The sequence below is a fragment of the Neovison vison genome, chromosome 7 (genome assembly GCF_020171115.1).
Source record: "Neovison vison isolate M4711 chromosome 7, ASM_NN_V1, whole genome shotgun sequence".
In the NCBI taxonomy this organism is placed as follows: Eukaryota; Metazoa; Chordata; class Mammalia; order Carnivora; family Mustelidae; genus Neogale; species Neogale vison.
In genome coordinates, this window is record NC_058097.1 from 167,218,863 (window position 1) to 167,242,219 (window position 23,357).

General features: G+C 34.9%; 1 protein-coding gene across 1 annotated transcript in view; it reads left to right on the top strand.

The window, feature by feature from the left end:
• The window catches only part of PRMT3 (protein arginine methyltransferase 3), a 126,283-nt gene that overhangs the window by 11,557 nt on the left and 91,369 nt on the right, over positions 1 to 23,357 (top strand). The window contains exons 7-9 of the mRNA XM_044258964.1: positions 1,084 to 1,228; positions 5,150 to 5,215; positions 13,972 to 14,093. Coding sequence (XP_044114899.1) covers positions 1,084 to 1,228; positions 5,150 to 5,215; positions 13,972 to 14,093 — 333 coding nt within the window. The remainder of the gene's footprint in view (positions 1 to 1,083; positions 1,229 to 5,149; positions 5,216 to 13,971; positions 14,094 to 23,357) is intronic.

Below are 23,357 nucleotides of genomic sequence, written 5' to 3' on the forward strand. Positions count from 1 at the left end.
TTGTCCTCTTGAGTGCTTTTGTTCTTTGATATTGCCTTCCTTTGAATTACTTGGTAATTGAATAGACTCTAATAGATTTTTCCACTTACTTTTTTTCTCCTAGCCTTTTAAGGGGGAGTAATTAATATTTTTTAGGTTTGGGGACAATACGGTGTTGAAATTTTTGTTTTTAAAGAACCAAAGTGTAATTATGTAGTATTAGAAAACAAGATACATAGGGTGATTTTGCCCAGTGAGTAAATTAGCCTTCTGCTGGTTTACTTCACAGAATATACTTCACAGAATTTAATGTGCATGTGAATCACTTGGGAATTTGTTACACTGTACATTCTGATTCGGAGGTCTGAAGTAGGGCCTGAGATTCTGCATTGCCCAAAGTATAGCTTTAGCTGTTGGATTTTTGTAAGTTGGTTGCCATTCCCTCAGTACCCATTTGATGGTTTGCTAGAATGTCCTGGAACAAAATGTAGCTGACTATGGTTCCCTTTCCTTTTTGAGATTTTATGCTGGTTAATCTAGTAACCAACAACAACTTCACTGTCCGTCCCCCGCTTAGCATCACCCCCATGCGTACATTATAGATACTTAATATGTTGTCATCAGAGAGGGAATTGAGTTTTAGAGCTGCAGTGGGTGGTGGTGTAGGTAAATAATTCTCGATTTGGGTCAACTTTCTGCCCATATAACCCTTTGATGAAATATTGTGGTTTCAAAGAACATTAATAGTGTTGAAATATATCACACTGATTCATTCACCTAAAATAAGATTTTAGAACAATAGAAATAATAAAATTGAATAAAAATAATGTGGTTTTGTTCAGTTGAAAGGTACAAACAGCTATAATCTTCTATTGGCAGTGTTTCTGTGGTTCGAAGAAGGCATGTTTACGTCTGAGTTTGCATATGCTGTTGCTTAAGATCCAGCAGGGGGAGCCTTCCGTTGCTTTCGAGAGAATGTTGAATTAGAGGCTCATCACACTGCATACCAGACTCCCTTCCCTTTCTTCTCCCTCAACCTCTAGCCTTTCCTTTTTTCATGGTCCAATAAACCTGTCTCAAGGGTGTATTTCAAATTGATTACAGACAATTTGCTCAGGATTTTGTGATGAACGCAGATGTCAGAACCTGCTCGTCATCTACTACTGCCATTGCAGACCTCCAGGAAGATGAGGATGGCGTTTATTTCAGCTCATACGGGCATTATGGGATACATGAAGAAATGCTAAAGGTTAGAAAAGAGCACAAAGTGCTCCAAATCTATACTAAAGGAAAAACCGAATGAAACAAGTTCTTAGTATATATTCTGTAGAACTGGGTTTTTTTTGGTGTTTTCTTAGAACTGCTTTTTAAATCTCTTTGGTGCTTAATAGCGCATCTTGGGTTGAAAAGACTACAGGAGCACCACAGCCACTGTAAATTCGATTTAAGATCATTCTTAATCTTTATGAAATCTTTACTTTTGCTTGAAATAAAACATTGGAGAAAACTGCTGCTGGTTTTCATCTTGTCAAGAGCAACTATTAAATAGTAACAAATTATACATTTGCCTTTTAATGTACAAAGGGGATGATTAATTTTAGTGTTTTAAATAGTAATATTGACTTTAGTTTGGGCAAATAATTTTTTGGTAAAAAGTTAAATTGTAAATAATTTTTATAATTGTCATAGCATAACTTTGTTACATTTGAAATCATTGATATATAGAATTTCCTAAATTGGTCAAATCAGGTTTTTAAATTTGGTTGGTTTTAATTTTTGTAATGATAATGTCCATATAAAATATATTTCTAGCCATACCTAGTAATTACACATTTGATTATGTATTGTAGATTGTAAAATAGTGACATCTAATTTTTTAATTTGGTAAAACTACAGTAGAACAAGTGTTGGAATGTAAAAAACTTCGTGTAAGTGTTAGATGTTCATCTCTGTGAATTTTAGATGCCACTGCCTTTTCTTAAATCCAGCCAACAAAAAATGCATTCCTAAATCCTTCCTCACAAGATTGTTTTATTTTGGAAAGCCTGGAGACCATGTTCCTCTGACACAGATTTAAAATAACCAGGGATATTTAATAATAACATGTATGTATTTTATTGAGTCAGGTTTGCAAGATCACAGGGTGAAGGTCTCCTGATTAATAGTAATTGTAATTACTTGGGGTCTGTTAAAGCAGTGTCATGTCATTTCTTTAATAATGACATGTCACAGTCGGTTGTGCTTTTTGTTGTCACTTGGGTAATGGCATAGCATTATAAATAACAGTTATAAGTGATAAATTATTTTAAGTCGGAGTGAGTTTGTTTAAAAGAAATTGATTTACTCTGTTTTCTTTGTTAAAATTAATTTTATTGTGTCTAGAATTCTTTATAAGGAGTTCACTTAATAAGCCCATGTTTGTCATTTTAAATCATTCCATCAATTTAAATGCCATGAACCTTTAATGCCTTTAGTATGGAAATTGTGTGGGTTTTCAGACAGAAGGTTACTGAGACTCCAGGTAGGTGGGACATAAACGTATCCTAGATACAATCATCAGGGAAATCCATTTTGACTACTTATTTCCAAATATCTGTCCTGGACATTTGTAGCTGTATATCCATAACTAGAGGATCTTTACACCTGGTCATATATCTTTAAGTCCTTTTGATGTACATATGGATTTAAGAAATTCCACCTTGAAGTTTTCAATACTACCTTTTCCCTTTTAGAGAATCATTTAAGAATCCCTATTGATATAATTTTCCATGCCTCACTTCCCACTAGCTGTTAAACAATGTAATTACCTCTCCTTGGGGATGACTTGATTAAGTATTCGTAAGAAATAAGCATATATTCCATGCAAAAAGAACTATTTATCCTATTTATATTTTGCTAACTTACATACTGTGGGTGAGTAGGAAATATTCTGTGTATCAAGCAATACTCTGACTCTTATCAAAGCAATTCTTAGCTCACATAATCTGTTTAAGGTTGTGTTATTACCACAATCTCATTTGATATTTATAGATAATTTCAAATTGAGAAACCATGGATAGGATTTATTTTTATCCTTAGAATTGGCCCTTCTTTTATGGGAAGAGTATTTGGATTTTTTGGTTGCTTAGTCTCAGGTATTTCAGTGATGGGATATGTTGTGCTAATAATTATAAATAAAGGTACTTTGTGATCTTACTTTCTAAAGTTCAGATGAAGATAACATTTTTGAATTCCAGAGATAACAGTTGATGGAAGGATGGATTACATGAACTTTCAAAATCCTTTGCCACTTTATCTTTCTGAAGAACAGTCATTCTTGACTAATGTTGTAAATCTGAGATGTATCACTCTTTTTTTCCAAGAAAAATATTGTTCATCCTGGTAAACATTTATCACAGATCATAGTACCATTAGATAATTTTTCTTTACTGCATTCTTCTGATTGTATCTTCATCCGACTCATGCATTCCTTCTACCTTCATGAGCCCATACATTTAAAACATACTGTTATATATACATAAAATTCGTAGTATATACTTTTCTGTAGTCTCATTCTTAAATTTTTTCTTGTACTTATAGGAATAATTCCATGGCACTTTACTAGTCTTAAAAAATGATGATGCTTCTTAGTATTAGAGCTCTGATTTTATTCTTCTTCTGTGTTCCTTAGTTTTAATAGGCTGGTGAAAAAAATAATTTTTAAAATTTCTATTATCTTATTTTGTATTGAAGTGTTTGTGTTTTCTTAGAATACATTTTTACAAGTGGTTATGAGTGCTAGTCTTTTATTTGCTTGCATTTTCATTTTTAGTGGTTTTCCTTTCAAAACTTCATTTACTAAACTGAAGCTCTGCTATGCCCAAGGCACTCTGGTATACTTTGGATTTTATTGCACACGAATGAAAGCAGATGGATCTGTAACAAGAGCCCGGATGAAGGACTGTAGTTGAGGGAGCAGCGGTGCATGGATTTAGGACAGGCATTCGGGTGCTTGTGATCAAGTTGGAGCAGTGGTGAGGCAGTGTAGTTGGCAAGAGCTTTCTGAGTGACTGCCTCCTAGACTGATGTTCACCCACCAAAAATCACTGGCTGTAGTACAAGATGAGTATAAGAATGACAAATGTATGGAATGGTATACATTTTTTTATATAAAGCAATTAGAAATAATTCTATCAGAAAACATGGAATTAATTCTGCAGTACCCCATTTTTTTATATCCTGTAATTAAGTAGAACAACTTGGCTTTTAATTTGAGACATTATATGGTTTTGGGGGTTTTTTGGCCTAAAATTGTTTTTTGAAGAGAGTGGATTGCATAAATTTTGATATCCTAGTATTTGCTGTAACATTTCTTTTTACCTAGTGTGAAACCTAAAGCTGGAATTCCTATTCTATTTTTATTGTGCTCATTTTATTTACTTGGCAGCAGAGGCCCTTACTGCTTAATTTGCTGTCTGTATGTGTCTCAACTAAAGTAATTTAAAAGGGAATCGGCTTTATTCATGAACTAAAATAAATGTTCACATTCGATGCCTGCGTCAGTCTCAGGTCATGTGAGACTCCAGAATGTAGAAGTCTCAAATGTGAGCTGCAGGGCTCAAATGATTTACCTTTGGGATTATAGGCTTTTAAGCATCATTTCCTACTACAGACATTTCTAGAAACAAAACAGGATTATAAATCAGATAGGTGCTGATCAGTGACTTTCTTAGAAAAACCATACTCCGTGTGGCTTCATTTTTTATATGTAACCACAACTTTTAACATTTATCTGTTTTGGCTCTTTTTCTCCCATATTTTAACATTAACCTAGTAGACTCCCTTTACTATACATTGTCAGGCTCTAGACTCCAGGCCCTATTTGATGGAGCGAAACATCAAGTGTTCAGCTTCTGTTAGCTTTAATTATCAGTTGAAGTCTTGAAATGATAACACGTATCAAGACAAAAATGTGTACATCTTTAAGAATTTAGACCTTATCCAACTTCCAGTAATTTTCTTTGTGTGTTGTTGGCATTTCTATTTTTTATTGTTTTCTTTTAGGACAAAGAAATTAAGCTTAGCTTTCCAAGCAGACTAGCAATGTGTGATAAAATAACAAATATCTTCCTAGAAATTTTATATTTTCAGTCTATCCTATAAACAGAATGTTTTTCTTTCTCCACTCTAGGACAAAGTACGAACAGAAAGTTACCGAGATTTTATATATCAAAATCCACATATCTTCAAAGACAAGGTGAGTAGCATTGGCTACAGAATTGTACCTTTCGCAAGGCTCTTGGGCGATAGAAGTCCTCATTTGGGTCTCATTGTGCTAGCAGTTGATTTAGTGTACTCTGGCTTTATTTCATGGGAGACTTTTATGACGCTTCTCTCTGGTGCAGAATCCTGATAGCAGAAATGCTGATTGGTGCTGTCATTCAGTCTACAGATTTTTTTTAAATTGAAATTCATTAATTACAGTGACATGGTTTAGTTAAACTTTACTTATCCAGATTATTTTGCTTAAACCATATTGTTGATGTACTGTGATTCCTGTGAATTTCAAATCTATCAGATAAGCCCTGTACCAAAGCATACTTTTAGTGATTAGTATGTGTTAATTAGTTAAAAGTTAATAATTTTAAGAAGTTATAAGTAGGGTTAAATATTGTAAGGTAGAACTTAAGTGCTTTCTTTTAAGACCTCATTTACTCCTTTATAAGACACTTTGTGTTTTATATTTAGTCTAAATACCATTTCAGGTTTTTTCAAAGATGGAATTTCACACTTTGTGTGTGTGTGTGTGTTTGAAATTTTTGTTATTTGTATTTCCTCCCTTATGAATTGTTTTCATTTTTTCTTTACTTCCTCCTTCCCTCCTTTTCTATGTTGGCATGTTTACCTAAAAGTTCAGATTTTCTGTTTGTTCTTTTTTATGGAAATTAGTCCACTAATTTAGTAAAAAATATTATCATTTCTGTTGCGTATGTACTTTGTTTGGGAATTTTCCCCCACCCTTTGCACTTCAGGAACATGTATATTGATAACATATCAGGTTTTTATAATTCCCCTTTCACCTTCATTTTAAAAGATAGTTCTCGAAGGTTATTTTATAAGCTTTACGTGATATTGCAGCAGTGGCTAGCAATCTTTATATTTTAAAAAATCCTTTTCCTGATTTGCATTTTGTTTGGAATATAATACAAATTGGCTTTTCATTTTCCTTATCTGTTTCCCAAGAGCTGTGTTTTACTTGTGACTTAACTGAGTTAGACAGTTGGAATTTATATGGTTCTCTATATCTTCACCAAAGCATTACCTAATGAAAGGTTTATGACAGTATGTGTTTCTTTGTATTTACTGATCCCCTGTATACACAAATAGGTGATTTCATTTTTAAAATCTTGGTTTTTATCAGTTCTTTGTACTTAGCTTTTTTGTGTGTTATTACAGCAGAGACTAAGAATTTTTTTATAGTTTTTATATTTATACCCAAGTGCTAGAACAATTTATTTAATATGTCCTAAAAACAATTTTGTTTCCCATGAAGCAAATGTGTTACTATTAAAAATTTTGCTTTATATTTGTAGGTAGACTGTGCCCAGATTTTTATTTTATTTTTTTCATTAATATGTTGTAGAGAAATTAAGCATGTACTGGTCTGGGCATCATTAGTCCTGCCTGCCTTCTCAGGAACCAGATAAATAATAATTTTAGAGAAGTGGGTGGATTTCTTTGGGCCTCATCTGTAAAATGAAATCATTTTAACCCCTTCTGGTTTGAATGTACTATGACTTTTTTTAAATTGCAAAAGCACTGTTTTTGAGCCATCTTTTCATATTACTTTTTGATATAAATACTGTAAGAATTTAAGTGAAAGTAAGTTAAAAGCATCTTTTCCAGTAGATTTCCAAGACTCTACTGGAAAGGCATAAATATTTGTAATTAGAAGATTATTCACTGAGAAATTAAGTAATTCTGAATATTTCTACATGTATGGAATGCATCTTAGTGGATTCATAGACATACACAGTCACTTCTGCATCTCGTTTTTTATTTTAATAGTATTATAGAAATGTTATATATATTTGTTACACATTTTCAGACAAAATACATGCCCATGGAAAATAGATAATGTTTCAGTTATTTTGTGTTTTACTTACTGCTCCTACTGAAGATGTTAAATCTGCCAAAGTCAGAAAACAGCTTATTAATAATTCGGGTCTGTTTTTCCTTAGCAATTTCTCTAAAATGTTTTCATTTAGGTTAATCAATGTGTAATTAGTTTTGCTTGGCATTTATGGCTTCTCAAAAGCATACTGCAATGTAAAATATTATACCTATCAATTTTTAATTCCTTAGAACACTTTCATGGTTTAATTTCTGTAATTAACAATATTAAATAATCTAGAGCTTTCATATTTTTAAGTGATGTGGGATACTTTTCTTTATTATACTGTGGCTACAGATTTAGAAAATTTACTATCATATATTTAAGTAGCATTTGATAATTTATATATTGCTTTCAAACATGTTGTGTCATTGTCACTGTACAATATGCCTATAACTAGGCAGGGCAAGTGTTTATCTCATTTTGCACATGTAGATATTTGAGACCAGTAGGTTAATTGACTTGCCCTAAAACAGACAGCTAAAATAAAAACAAACCTGAGGGTTTTTACTCCTAATTTGGTGCCCTTAAGCCTATGCCACTGCACTTGAAACACCATTATGTTAGGATAGAATGAATAATTAGAGTGGGATGCGTTAGTTATATTTTAATTGACATTATTTTTCATATTTAGTCATATGATTTTTGTGTGCCATGATAGAATATGTTCATAAAATTATTTAAATCTAATTCTTGTTTAAATGTATGAAATAACTTGTTTTCCTAAGTTTTATTAACATTGTTTTTGTTTGCTTTTATCTGTATTATGTAGACAAACTTTATACAACCCTAGCTTCTATATCATATTATGTAGTGCACAGTAGAGGTTTATTTTTCAAAAAGGTGCTTATAATTACAAATGCGTTTCTTCCTTGCTTCTCTTTCTCAACCCCCCCTTCTTGCCTTCTTTCCCCTATTCCTTTCTTATTATTGTTTGAATTCACAAACCTCCTGTGGAGGCCATATGGTTTCTCAGATTTAATTTAACTTGGGGTGGCATTTAATCGTGTTATCATGCACTCATAATTTCTATTTGTAATCCATTGAAGAAATTCACAGTTAAGTGCCTTCACTATGCTTTTGATTATTATCTACAGTTAAATTGATTCACTTTTTTTCTTCTCCTTTTTTTCTTCAGAAAAAGGAATCAAATTCCTTCAACATTTTATAAAATAATGTTAGTTTATTCTGTCATCATTTTTACTTTCCTTTTATTATATTTTTAATTTATTACCTAATTTTGAGCTAGGTGTAATAAATAATATATAATTTAAAATATTTTTTAAAATATAGCTTTAGAAGCAGATTGAACTATGTTTGCATGTTAGCTTTGCAAATTATCCACTTTATGATCCTGACCTGTACCCTTCTCTCTCTCTCTGAAGCTTTCTCATGTTCCTCATTTGCAAAATGAGCATTAAGACACACACACACACACACACATATGTATGCATGTGTATATAAATTATGTGTGTGTGTGTATATAGTGTTACAAAAGAACACATACTTTAATTGGAGCATATGATATATATCCTTCTATACTAAGCTTTCTTTATTCAGCAACTTTCCTTAGAGATGATTCCTTATTAACATTGGCTCCTATGTCCAATGTAAGAATGTCCGAAAGTTTTAATTTTTAATACTAGAAATAGTTCATTTAAAAATATAAAATACTTAAATTTGTTTTTAATATATGTAAGAGTACCATAATAAGATAAATTCCTAGCAGTAGACTTCCTGAGTCAAAAAAGATTATTTATACCTTAGATGGTATTAGTGCTGCCGGCCTGTTTTTCCATAAACAGTGTGTGACTGTTGATATTCCCAGTCATCATTACCAAATACTATAGTATCAAACTTCTAAATTCCACACGGACATTTTATTTTTAATTTTGAAATTTTTCAGATACTTTATTTCAGTGAAAGTTTCTAGGAACTTAGCACTTAACGATTGTGTTACATATTTTTCCATTTTTATTTTATGCCATATATTTCAAACTAATGTACTGTAAGCATATATGCTACCTATGATAGTATTTTCTTGCTGTTATGGTTAACACATTATATTTGTAACTTAAGAAAATGTTTTAGTTTTGTTTGCAATGACATGTAGTTTCCATCTTTAAATCCTTAACTTCTTTTTGTTAAAGTAGCTAAGTTAAAATGTGGTGACTCAACTCAGATGGGGTATAGATTCTCTCCGGATGAAAGCATCCGGGCCTTGTCCTTCTTTGAGGGGCACAAGATAGGAGTCACAGAGTAGAAAACTTTTGACAACTTTATTGCTTCAGTAAAAATCAAGCTGTTTAGATTTTCTCTCTTTTGGAGTCAGTTCTAGTAAGTTATGTTTTCAAAATATAGTGGAATGAAGCACTCCATTCATAACAGTAAATAATACAGAAGATAAAATGCATATGAACAAACTTAAATAATGTGCAGGGCTAATATGAAAAAAACTTTTAAATCTGAAGAACACGATAGTTAATTTAAACAAACTGTGAAAGCCTGTGTTCTCGAGTAGGAAAACTCAAATTGTCCATTTTCCCTAAATTAACTTAGAATTTTTAGCCCAATCCCCATAAAAATATTAAGTTTTTTTTTTAAAAAGCCTAGACAAGTTTATTCTCTTGTTCTTATGAAAAAAATAAATATACAAAATTTTCCAGAAACACTGTGAAAAAAATTTTGTAGTGAGGGTGGCCCAGAGAGTGGACCAGCCTTACTAAGTACTAAAACATTCTGTAAAGCTTCTGTAATTAGTATAGTTACTGGCACATGATTATATAAACTAATGGAGCAGAATAGAAATCCAAAATATATACATAATTTTTACTTAATGCTCCAGGTCCCATTCAGGTTGCTATAACAAAAATACCATGAACTTATTAGTGGCTTGTAACAACAGAAATTTCTCACAGTTACAGAGGCTGGGAAGTCCAAGATCATGGCACTGGCTAATTCTGGTGAAAGCCTGCTTTGTGGTTTGTAAAATGCCTTCTTCCTCCCGAGAGGAATCTGTCCTGGGGCCTCTTATAAGGGTACTAATTGCATTTGTGAGGGCTTTGCCCTTATGACCTAACTACCTCCCAAAGACCCTCGTTTCTAATACCATCACTTTTGGTTAGGATTTCAACATATAAATTTTGGAAGAACACAGATATTCAGCAGATCTTAACAGTCACATATCAAATTAGTAAGGGAAACAGACTGTTTAATAGCATGTTGGAACAGTTGGTTAGCCATCTGAACAGAAGTAAGGTTGAAACCATACCTCTTAATATAAACTATGATAAAAACAGAGTATATTAATGAAACCATAAATATACCAGAAGGAAATGTATGAGGATGAAATAGGGAAGATGGGGAAGGTCAGTCTAATTATGAAAATCCAGAAGGAAGCCATAAAAGACATGATTGGTGAGTTTTACTGTAAGTAAAGAATTTCTACATAACAAAAGTCACTGTAAGTGAATCAAAAGACAAAAATATATGCTAATGTGGGGCACCTGGGTGGCTCCGTCAATTAACTGTCTGCCTTCAGCTCAGGTCATGATCCGGGGGTCCTGGGATCAAGCCCCGCATCAGACTCCATGCTCAACATAGAGTCTGCTTCTCCCTCTCCCTCTGCCCCTCCTTCTACTCATGCTCTCTTTCTCTCTCAGAATGAATATATTTAAAAAAAACTTTAAAAATAAAATTTCTCATAGCTACTAAAACAAGAGTTCCTTTAAAAAATATATGCTGAGAGAAACATTCCAGGTTTTATTATGGAGGTTTAATTTCCTTAACTTACAAAGAATTGTTGTTTGACAAGATTTGTTAAGAAAATTTTGATTAGAAATTTGATAAGAAAAAACTTAACTGGAAAAATAGAGGAGGAGTATATAAGTAAATAGTTTCTAAACAATTACATATGGCTCTACAACGTAAGGAATGATGCTAAATCTCATGATAATGGAAATACATGTTTTAACTAGACCAGTATATTATTATTTTGTACTTGCAAGATTGGCAGATAGCCAAAAGTGTGAATGTATGTTCCATAGGCTAGTCTCACCTGTAAGGACATCAGCACTTAAACATTGCTGGTTAGATTGGCCCAAGGAAGAGAATTTATTTGATTATGTCTGCCATGATTACAAATATGTATATTCTCTCTGATAGATTTACTCATGTGTGAATGCAGTTGGTTATAAGGTTATTTATACCTTTGATTATCCTAGTAGAATTCCAGGAACTACCTAAATGTCCATCAGTAGAGAACTAGGTCCGTAGATTATGGTACAGCCATAATACGGAATCCTATACGACTGTATGAGAGAAAGAAGTTCTGTAAATTGATACAGAAAGATCTCTACATCACATTGTTAAATACAAAAAGCAGTACAGAGCGAGGGCAGAAGGGGAAGGAAAAAAAATGTGCGTTTGCATAGAAAGTCTCTTGAAGGATAACTAAGAAATGCAGCTTTTATATTTAAACTATTTGACTATATTACCTAGCTGAAGAATAAAATAATTTTTGAACAGTTTAAAAAATTCTTAATTCTCGGGCGCCTGGGTGGCTCAGTGGGTTAAAGCCTCTGCCTTCGGCTCAGGTCATGATCCCAGGTCCTGGGATCGAGCCCCGCATCGGGCTCTCTGCTCAGCAGGGAGCCTGCTTCCTCCTCCCTCTCTCTCTGCCTGCCTCTCTGCCTACTTGTGATCTCTGTCTGTCAAATAAAATAAATAAAATCTTTAAAAAAAAATTCTTAATTCTCGTTCTGTTTTTCTTACAGTGACTTCCCATTACTCAATAAAATCCAAAAGTTCTGTGTGATATGGCCTTCTTAACCTCTGACCTCACCTCCACCTCTTCTCACCCAGCTTAGCCATTGGTCTAGCTTTGCCTGGTACTTCATGCCTTGCCTTTGATATCCTCCGTGGCCAGAAGACACTTCTCCAGATACTCTGCATAGTATGCTCCTTTATTGCCTTCAGTTCTGTGCTCACATGTGGGGAAACATATTCACAGACCTATTTAAAATTTCAAAAAGATGCGTCCCCTCTTCCCTGCTCTAACCTCTACTCTGGTGCTTGAATTTCTTTGTAACACTACCACCTGACATTATTTTGTATTTGTTCATTCATTGGTCTTCTCCACAAGAGAATCTCCCCTTCCTTTGGACAGGGGTTTGGTCTTGTTTGTGGCCGTATCCCATTACTGTGATCAATGCCTGCTCTTAACTGCACTAATATTTACAGAATACTGAAATCATTTCATATTTTGGGGTAAGTACATAGGATTTAGACCATCAGTAATGAAAGACTTAAGGCCCTACAGTTTTCAGTAATTTTACAGAGTAGTATACCTCTGAGTACTTTGCCTTATGTGTGTCCTCAGCAATTTGTTTTTGTTTTTTTGTTAAAGATTTTATTTATCTATTTGACAGAGAGAGATCACAAGTAGGCAGAGAGAGAGGAGGAAGCAGGCTCCTGCCAAGCAGAGAGCCCGATGTGGGACTCAATCCCAGGACCCTGAGATCATGACCTGAGCCGAAGACAGAAGCTTAACCCACTGAGCCCCCCAGGCGCCCTGTTTTTGTTTTTGCACGTTTCACTATACAATCCTGAAAATAACATACAATTCTTGATTTAGAAATAATTGCTTTTTACCTGTCTCCAGTATCATCATTTTTTTAAAAAAAGATTTTATTTATTTATTTGACAGAGATCACAAGTAGGCAGAGAGGCAGGCAGAGAGAGAGGGGGGAAGCAGGCTCCCCACTGAGCAGAGAGCCCCGTGTGGGGCTCGATCCTGGAACCCTGAGATCATGACTTGGGCCGAAGGCAGAGGCTTAACCCACTGAGCTGCCCATGGTGCCCCTCCAGTATCATCTTAAACTTTGATTCTTATTACCTTCACTAATGATAATGAGTATCATTTTTATTTTTATTTTTTTTACTTATTAAAGATTTTATTTATTTGAGAGAGAGAGAGATAGACAGAGATAGTGAGAGAGAGCACAAGCGGGGAGGAGAGAGAGAAGCAGGCTCCCCACTGGCAGGGAGCCTGATTTGGGGCTTAGTCCCAGGACCCTGGGATCATGACCTGAGCCGAAGGCAGACACTTAACTGACTGAACCACCCAGGAGCCCCGAGGATCATTTTTAAAACTTATATTTTGAAGTTCTGAATTCTAGAAGCCAATGTATTTTTAATGTACCTGCATTATTTAAATGAGTTGAATATTTAATTTTGGATCTGGAGGGGATATGACAATATTCTACATCTAGGATTCCTTTATAAGCGTTTGTTAATTGTATTGGATCAGGCTCTTATCCTGCTTAAGTTAATTCCTGCCTTTCAAACTTTAGAAAGTTTTTTTAGGCTAAAATTTAGAACTACTAAACCTAAATTAGAGCATACATACATACAGTAGGGAAATTATAAACAGAATACTTCCCTATGAAGTCTATACAAATTATGTATTTCATATAAAACATCTCTTAATTTACATTGTTGTATCTGATTGTAGCAGAATATAGCCAGATAGGCTATTGAGAATGTAAAACAACAGGATGCCTGGTTGGCTTAATCAGTAGAGCACAAGACTTTTAATCTTGGGGTCATGAGTTCAAGCCCATGTTAGGCACAGAACTAATATCCCCCTCCCCAAAAAAGGAATTTAAAACAGCCCATTGTAATATCTTCACTTATTTTTTTTAAATAGAAATTATTACTATCATTGATCTGTAAAATTTTAAATTTTGTGATCTGTTCCTTCGCAGTAATGCCATATATATAAATAAAACTTAAAATACTAGACCTTCTCAATAACATCTGTTTTTTTATTACACCAGGTGGTTTTGGATGTTGGTTGTGGAACTGGAATTCTCTCTATGTTTGCAGCTAAAGCTGGGGCAAAGAAAGTTTTTGGAGTTGATCAGTCTGAAATACTTTACCAGGCAATGGATATCATAAGGTAGATGTATTTTAAGGCTTGATTTAAGATTATTTTTAAATATGATGATTAATCCTCTTGTCTTTAATAGCTATCTGAAGCAGACTCAAGACTTGTGTCTTTTAGTAAAAATTCATTCCAGAATAATAAGATTTTAGGTTAGATTGAACTAAGCATGTTTGAGGTATGAACAGTCATTACACAGTTCTCACTGATGACAATTATTTTTATACAATTTATTATCTTTCCAATTATGGGTATAAATATGCTACTTATAATAATACAAAATTAGAAATCGTTGACATATAAGATAATATTGTCAGAGGACTCAACAAAACTGAATATTCGTTTCATATTCAGCAAATAGCAATCAGACTAAAGACTAAGGGTTATATTTTTTCTTTTTTGCAACACTAACATTTGTGCCTCCTTCAAATTAAAATAAGTGAATTCCGAAATGATTACAAACAAAGCAGAGGGGATTTAGAGTATCTCCTAAAACTTAATTTTATTATCTAGAATATCTCCTCTCTTTGAAGAGTTAGGTTAATTGATCAAGGATTGACTCTACAGTTGGCTTATGTCATAGTAAGATGGACTTTATTTTAACTATGGCTTAGAGAACTAGATTTCTTCAGCTGTGTTCTTAACAAAGCACCTTATACTTGGAACTTAGGAGTAATTTTCAGAGTAAATAACTAATAGGAGCTTCTCAGCAATTCTCTCCCCCGTGGCTCCCCCCCTGCTTTATTGAGATAAAATTGACAGATAACATTGTGTAAGTTGAAGATATACAATGTATTGCTTCCATACCTTTGTGTATGCTACCGTTAACATTACCTAACACCCCCATTGCATCATGTTACTACCATTTCTTTTTGTGTTGGAAACATTTAAGATCTACTCTCTTAGGAACTTTGAAGTGTATAAACTTTTAAGTGTTTAAATACAATATCATTATAATTACCTGCATACATTACATCCCCAACGGCAGTTCTTCAATGGTCCTCCCATCGATACTTCATGTTCTGTTTTCTTAAAATTGATAAATAGTAATTCTTCCTTATTAGTATTAAATTTGAATGTAATTATGTAAGATGTTTAAACTTGTAGATGTTATTGTATCATGTAGAGTTTAGTGTTGTGGTTCAGAGTGCAAGGTTTGAGTCAGGATTGGTTTGAATCCTCACTCCTGCTTACCAGCTATTTGAGCTTAAATTTTATCTAACCTCTTTGTCACCTGCTGTTTCACTGTCAAAATAATAATGAATACCTCACGATTATGAGCAAGGTAAGTTGTAAGTTAGATACGCATATAACTCTTTGGCATGTTGCTTGGTACATAATAGGTACTCAAAAGTCAGCTACTGTTATTATTAACAAGTACCAAATTGATGTTAATGAAAAATTACATTGGTCTTGGTTAGATTTTTCATAGTTCTGGGTTTGTGCTTATTCTTTTCATACTGGAGAAAATGGCATATATGTTGCATGTATATAGGCAATTCTATAATCTGGTGAAGTTTTTCCTAGTTCTTAGGATGCCAGTAAGGACATCATTATCATTTTGGGGTTTCTATAAAGAACACCCTCACTTGCTTGTGCATTGCCATCCAAACAAATATGAGAACCAGTGTTCTCAAGAAGAGATTGTTTTAGAACAATTATCAAAAATACATTGTTGGTAGGAAGATTATGGTAAAATATTTCTACTTGAAGCTCTAATCTTATAAAAGACCATGTACATTTACATGTTAATTTTCACTTTTGGTTTCTACAAAGTGCCCTCATTTTAATTCCTTTATGGAAGAAAAGGAAAAGGATGGCGCTAACAGCCCTTTTATTTTATATTGTTTTATTTTTGTTTCACGTAGAATGCCTAGTGACTTTTTAGAAATATCTTTATACAATGATTATATTCACATTGAGTATATAAAATGTAGTGCTGCAGTGTATGGAAATTTTGCATAAGGTCATTTATTGGAAATGACTTAGCACTCGGTTTTAGGTACTTCATTTTAATAATAAAAATTGCTAACCTTAACTTAGTACTCTCTGTTGAATCTTATTTGAGGTAGATATAATTACAGTATATGATTATCCTTATTATAGAGATGAAGAAATTGTGGCAGAGATTGAGTAAGTCTCCTTATTTGTAGTGGAGCCAGGATTAGATCCCGGGCAGCCTGACTCCCTCATCCTCACAGCTGATTTACTGGGCTGTATCTCCATTTAACTACTTACAGGGCTTGTGTTAGTTGTGCGCAATAATTTGCTTTACTTAGAACCCATAGAATTTGAAAATCAGCCCTTTTTGCTTTAGATAAATTTTGTTTTGGCTAAACCAACATTATACTGTTTCTGAAGAGATTTTGTCCTTTGCCTGTTTTATTTTGTGAAAAAGATAGTTACATCCATAGTTTCTATAAGCATCTCTCCCTTGTCTTCCATTTGAAAATTTGAAACTTACACTGTTGGGTAAAAGAACTTCTATTTTTCTATTTGTGAATGTCTCCCTAAAAAGGTATGCAGGAGACAGTTTACTGTTAATACTCCCACAGCTTACTGGCTAATTGTTCTACCAGATGAGGAGGCAGTCTAGCATATTTCTCTCAGCATCTGGAAACACATGACTTGATTTCTGGTTTTGGCTTTTTGATTAATTAGCTACATAGTAATTATCAAATTACTTCTTTAATCTCCGGTTTCTTCCTTTATAAAGTGAGGTTGATGGTGGTTGATGGTGGTGTTATAAGGATTGAATTCATTCATTGTGGTTTACAAAATGGCTGACATGTAACTGCTTACTAAATTTTAGCAGTAAATGTAATGTTATTAATTAGTAGTAGTAGTGGTATGTTTAGCTTGGCACCAGTGCCACAAGTAATATTTTATATTTTGTTGGTTATGTTTCTAAAGTATCATTTATTGTAGCTATCCCCTCAAAATCTGATGACTCTCTTTTCTGCCTTCCCCCCCCCCCGCCCCAGTTCACAGTCTCTACTCTCTTAAACCATTAAACTTCAAGTTTTGGCCAGTTTCATTCTGTATTTACTCTCTTCCCTTGAAATCTAGTCCCAACTTCTCTCTCTCCCCCCCCCCCCCAGGATTATTTCCTCTTCCTCTTTCTCATTCTTTTTCTTCTTCTTCTGTAGAGAGAGAGCTCCTGCATCCATGGGGTGTGTGGGAGAGACAGAGGGATAGTGAGAAAGATTCTCAAGCAGACTGCATGCTGAGCATAGAGCCTGACATGGGGCTGGATTTCATGACCTGAGCCAAGCCAAGAGTCAGAAGCTCAACTGACAGAGCCACTCAGGTGCCCCCTCTCAACTTCTCTTATATAATTGTCTATTATTGTATATTGGAGCTTTCCAGAATTATCACAGTCAGTGAAAACAACTCTTCCAGTTAGCACACTCTGAGTCTTTGCTCTTCTGAGGCTGTTACATTAGCGATCTGTACACAGTAGAATTTCTATAGAACTCTGTAAGCTGATATCTGTAAAAAAGCATTTAAAGGGGCGCCTGGGTGGCTCAGTGGGTTGAAGCCTCTGCCTTCGGCTCAAGTCATGATCCCAGGGGATCGAGCCCACATCGGACTCTCTGCTCAGCAGGAAGCCTGCTTCCCTCTCTCTGCCTGCCTCTCTGCTTGCTTGTGATCTGTGATCTCTGTCTGTCAAATAGATAGATGGAGTCTTTGGGGAAGAAAAAAAAAAAGCACTTTAAATTCTAAGAGGGACACTTTTAAAATGCATTTTTCGTTATTTTTAAATATATTTAGTGTACAGTCCTTGAATTACATTCAGAATGTGATAAAATAATTTGTATCCCTTTATTTAAAAAAGAGATCTAATATTTCTAAAGAAATGTGTTTAGAATGAAATAAGTAATGATTTTAATGTAAACTGACACGTATATTAGGGCTTATAATGTATATTACACATAAATGTATATTTGGGCTTAAGATGAAGGTCAGGCTTGCAGTTTTGAGGTTGCAGACATGATATAAAGGAGAATATAGGTTTTCAAAGATGTTGTATTAGCAGGACCAAATAGAACTCCAAGTGAAATATGGAAGGATGAAAAATTGTTTCTTATTCATGCTGTTGTACTTCGAACTCCACAGTGAATGATCATTTTAGAAACATAAACTTACCTAAGGACAGCAAAGCTATGGAATTGCCAGACAATTGTATACTGTGTTCACCCTCAGGAAGCAGGGGTAGCATCTGGTAAAATTTTTGCTGTAACTCAGGCTGCCTTTGGCTTCTCATTGACTCAGCCATGGAATAGCTCATTATTCAGAGTTCTGCATGTTGTTGCACAGGAGCTTCCAGGAGAAGGTTGATCCATCATACAGCCACGGTGCAATGCTTTCAGTCTCACCATGACATTCAAGATGCAATCTTTTATATTGCCTGTATCTAGAATACTGTTAGAAATGAAACATTAAGAAAAGCCTAGAGAATATTTGATCTGTTGTCATGTTTATTTAGGTGTCCTCTGGATTCTAGGACAGAAGCTATATTTTCTTAATCGTTTTATTCTGAACACCTAGCAAAATGTCTGATTCATGGCAGGTGCTTGGTAAAGTTCTTTGAGAAGAATTAACATAATGATTTTAAAGATAGTGGTGACCCCTATATCAGGTTTGGAACAAGATCACAAAATATACCAGGATAAATTCTTGAAGTAAGGATGTTCCTTCACATTTTGTTCCTAATTTAATGGAAAAACACAGAAAAGTGAGTTAAAGCTGCAGAGAATTTTGAACTGCTAATGAAGTTAAAATGGCAAAAAACATATTTGCTGCTCAAAAACCATAGAATTCTAATGAAGGTAATGAAGGTGATCGAGACACTGTACAAGAAAACTAAATTCATTTCTTCTCCCACCCCACCAAATTCTTAATTTCCTGTCCCTTCAGTGATCCTGTTTTGAAGGTCTCATGACTGCCCTCTAGTCCAGTGGTTCACTGGGAAAACTCCTTACATTCAATATAGAGTTGTATTCACAGTTAAGATTTATTACATAGCAAAAGACATAGTTCAGGGACAGCAAGAAAAAGATACCCTTCAGTAAAGAGGTCATGTAGAGGCTCCCAAGTAATCCTTTCTTTGCAAGAGTCACGCAAAATGTAAATTTCTCTCTAGCTGCAAACCTCAGAGGCACATGTAAGATGTCTCTTCCTGAGGAAGTTTGCTTGAGTCTTAGAGTCCCTAGTTCTCAAAGAGAGCTGGTCATATAGGCGCCTGCTCTGTGACCGCCCCCCCCCCATGGTGTAAATGCATGTCAGACCCCATGTACACATCAGGAATATTCATGTTTGCTTTAAACATGCTGTCAGGCCGGTTTATCGTGGTCCATGGCTTGGGCCATATAGAAGAGCATCATTACCCTCCAACTATGTGAGTGTTCAGAAGTTTTGTAGAGTCCGGTCAAGAATTATTGCCATGGTTACAGAGATAAGATCTGAGAGATTAGATCTGCATTGGTGCTTTTCTCATGGGTAAAAATTGAAAACCTGGGATTCATACTTGACCTTTGCTTCTTTTTTTGCCAACATTCCTGTTGGGGAGAATCCTGTTAACTGAGAATCCTTACTGTTTTCTCAGATCCATCCCTCATCTATCATTGACATGTCTTGAATCCATGTCTTAATTCAAATTCTTACATTTCTCACCTAAGTTCATACAGCTGCGTGTAACTGGTTTGGTTATTTGTACTTTGCCTTTGCTTCCAGCAGTTGTCAGCCATTCTCTCCAGGGCAGTGGGACTGATTTCCCTACTCAGTTCTCCTCCCCTTTAAGTAAAAAAGTAGGGGGAAAGGATGTGTTTTGTGTTGGGAAGACATAGAGAGGATAAAGAAGAAACTAAAGATTTTCTGTGATCCTAGTATGAGAGATCACTATCAGCATTTTGGTAAGGCTTTTTATTTTTATTTATTTATTTATTTATTTTTAAAAGATTTTTATTTATTTATTTGACAGATCACAAGTAGGCAAAGAGGCAGGCAGAGAGAGAGGAAAGGATGCAGGCTGCCCGCTGAACAGAGAGCCCAGTGCAGGGCTTGATCCCAGGACCCCCCAGGACCTCAGGATCATGACCTGAGCCAAAGGCAGAGGCCTTAATCACTGAGCCACCCAGGTGCCCCTTGGTAAGGCTTTTTAAAGCTTTAGGTCAGGAGATAAAATATATAGGAAATGCAAGTTTTTCCAGAATTTCAGTTCCTCAAATTTAGACAGGGATTTTTCTCTTTTTTTTTTTTTTTTTGCCACCAGGAAAGGTGATGTGTGTGGCACATGGTAGGTATTCAATTTAAATACTTATTTAATGAATGAATTTATAAACTAATAAATTTTTAAGACCTGGGACATCAAACATTCAAAGGTAAATCAACATCAAACCTGAAAGCCTATTTTCTGTGCCTGAATCTAGATGATTCTTTTCATCATTTTTTTTTTCATTATAGTAGAAGCTGAATTATTGCTAATTTTAAACAATGAATGTTCTCAGTGTTCGTAATTCCACAGCTACAAACCTGTAAACACAAATGATAATTTGGGAGGGAGGCAGTTCATTGTATTCAAGGAATACACGCCTTACTCTGACTCCATGGCAGGGGCCTGCATTTGGAATGACCTGCCTGGTCGTGTATTTTTCATGGGATGTACTTACATCTACCCTTGGTCTCAAATGGTTAAGAATCCTTGTTTTGAGGGGCACCTGGGTGGCTCAGTCTGTTAAGTGTCTGCCTTCAGCTTAGGTCATGATCCGAGTGTCCTGGGATCCAACTCCACGTCAAGCTTCCTTGGGTGGAGGGGAGCCTTCTTCTCCCTCTCCTCTACAGCTCCCCCTGCTTGTGTTCTCTCTCTGTCAGTCAAATAAATAAATAAAATCTTAAAAAAAAAAAAAAGAATCCTTATTTTTTTGTTGGATTTATGAATGGAGGACTAGATTTTTTAGTAAAGGTAGGTGGAATGTAATTTGTCTCTGAGGGGAGCACAGGGAGACCTCCCCTTCCTGACATTGATTTTTCAGTGTCTGTCACTTCTACCTTGTATACCTTTTAACTGCAGGGCTCTGTGTTGTGAAAAATAGCTTCCACCTCCACTATAATCTCTGCTGTGTACACCAAGCCCTGGAGCCTTCTTGACAAGTTTACCAATAGAATTTAATTCCGTTTTTTCTTCCACTAAATTATTAGAATCTTTGCTTCTTTGATACCACCTCCTAAAATTTTTACACATTTATCAATTTATTTTTGTATTTTACATTGCTTTATAGTCATTTCCGTGTGCTTAGGGAACAAAAGAGAAGTATCTGTGCTTGGGTGCCACAGTGAAATGAAAGCAAAGTAATATTACGTAAACCTTATATGTTTTTCTATCAGGATATTCCCTCCCTGCCCTTCCCTAGCACTCATGTATTCTTCTAGATGAACTCCATAATTACTTTGTCGCAAACTTTAAATGCCACCTACTTGACTCCAGGTCTTCATTGCAGGAACTTCTCTGATGCTTTATGCTGCTTGCATTTATCTCCCTATTAGACCATGTTCTTCTATGGACTAGACCAGGTCTTTAATCTGCATCACATCAGAGGTACATTACGCATTTGATCCTATGCTTCCAGTTCTAAAAAATCGTGAAGTGACTATTCACTGCCTTTAAATAAAATCTAGACTCTTCAGTATCCCCTCTACCTCTTAACTTCGTCACTGTGTTCTTCTTGCACTAATCATATTGAGCTATTTATAGTTCTTCGGATTTGCATTTCTCTTTTATACACCACACACACAGATGCGTGCATACAAAGATGACCCTCCCTTACCCACAAAGACCACAAAGACACACATGTCTTTGTGGGTGCTCTGTCTTTTCCTGGTTAAGCTCAGATGTCCCTCACTTAAGGGCTTTTTATATAAGCTCCTGTGATACCCTATGCTGCTTACTGTTCTGTCTCCCTTAGACCATGTTCTTAAATGGGTGGACTGTGTCTTTCAAATCTATATGCCCAGTATAAGATAATTAATCATGCTGATATTCTGAATCATGAAATAAAATTGCTACTTTTATGATAGAATGACCAATATTTTCCCATCTTATTTCCTAACAGAATTTTCACTCAGAAAATAGATGGTTTCAGTACTCACTGGAGTACTCACTGGAGTTAAGAGACTTACTTAAAATATTCTTCTTACTACATTGTCATATTTCTGTAGATTAAAGCTAGTTTCTTTTTTTTTTTTAATTTTTTTTTAAAGATTTTATTTATTTATTTGAGAGAGAGAGACAGTGAGAGAGAGCATGAGTGAGGAGAAGGTCAGAGAGCGAAGCAGACTCCCCGTGGAGCTGGGAGCCTGATGTGGGACTCGATCCCGGGACTCCAGGATCACGCCCTGAGCCGAAGGCAGTCATCCAACCAACTGAGCCACCCAGGCGTCCCTAAAGCTAGTTTCTGAGCAGGTGATTCTAGAGATAAAATTCATTTGGCATGCTTTTATGCCAAAGAAAGGTTTAGTGAGTAGACACTTGAGAAAAGTCAGTAAAATGTATAGTTTTTTTCATGAATGGGGAATCAGGTGGTGATTAAGATGAGCAGTCTCAAGAAAGAGGTTATCTATGTGAATGATATCTGTGTTGAGCTGTTTCATACAGAATTACTGGGACTTCTGGCCTTTGTCTTTTTTTCTGTGTATTGCCTGAAATCTTAATCTTTCCTGCTATATTTATATTTGAACAAGTAATTACTGATGCAAGTAGGATTATGACTTGTAGCAGACAATAAACAGCCTGAGCAGATGGCCTTTTACAGAACACATCTTGTTTCACCATTAGCATTCTGAAGATATTTCTAGGCAATGGGAACATTTTGCTCTTTTAGGAAGCTCACTTTTTGTTTCTTTTGAAGTGTTTGTAATTGTTAGAACCACATAAATATTTCAGTAAATAGTAAGCAACCACAGCAATTTTATCAGAAAGAGTTTTATTAAGTACTTACTTGAAAAAAAACTCAAATATGATAAACAATCCCTTTTTCTTAACTTTTTCATGAAATATAACATGTATTAAATGTGCATAAATAACGAGAAATAGAACATTACCACCCACCCACCTCCATTTGCCCTTTTTCAGTCAGATGCTGCCCTTGCCTATTTGAGTTACCATCTTAACTTTGATAGTAATTACTACTTTTGTTTGCTTTCTACTTTAACCACTGACATTGCCTTCCATTTGAGATAGTTTAGTTTACTCAACTCTTGATTTTTCAATAAATAAATTGA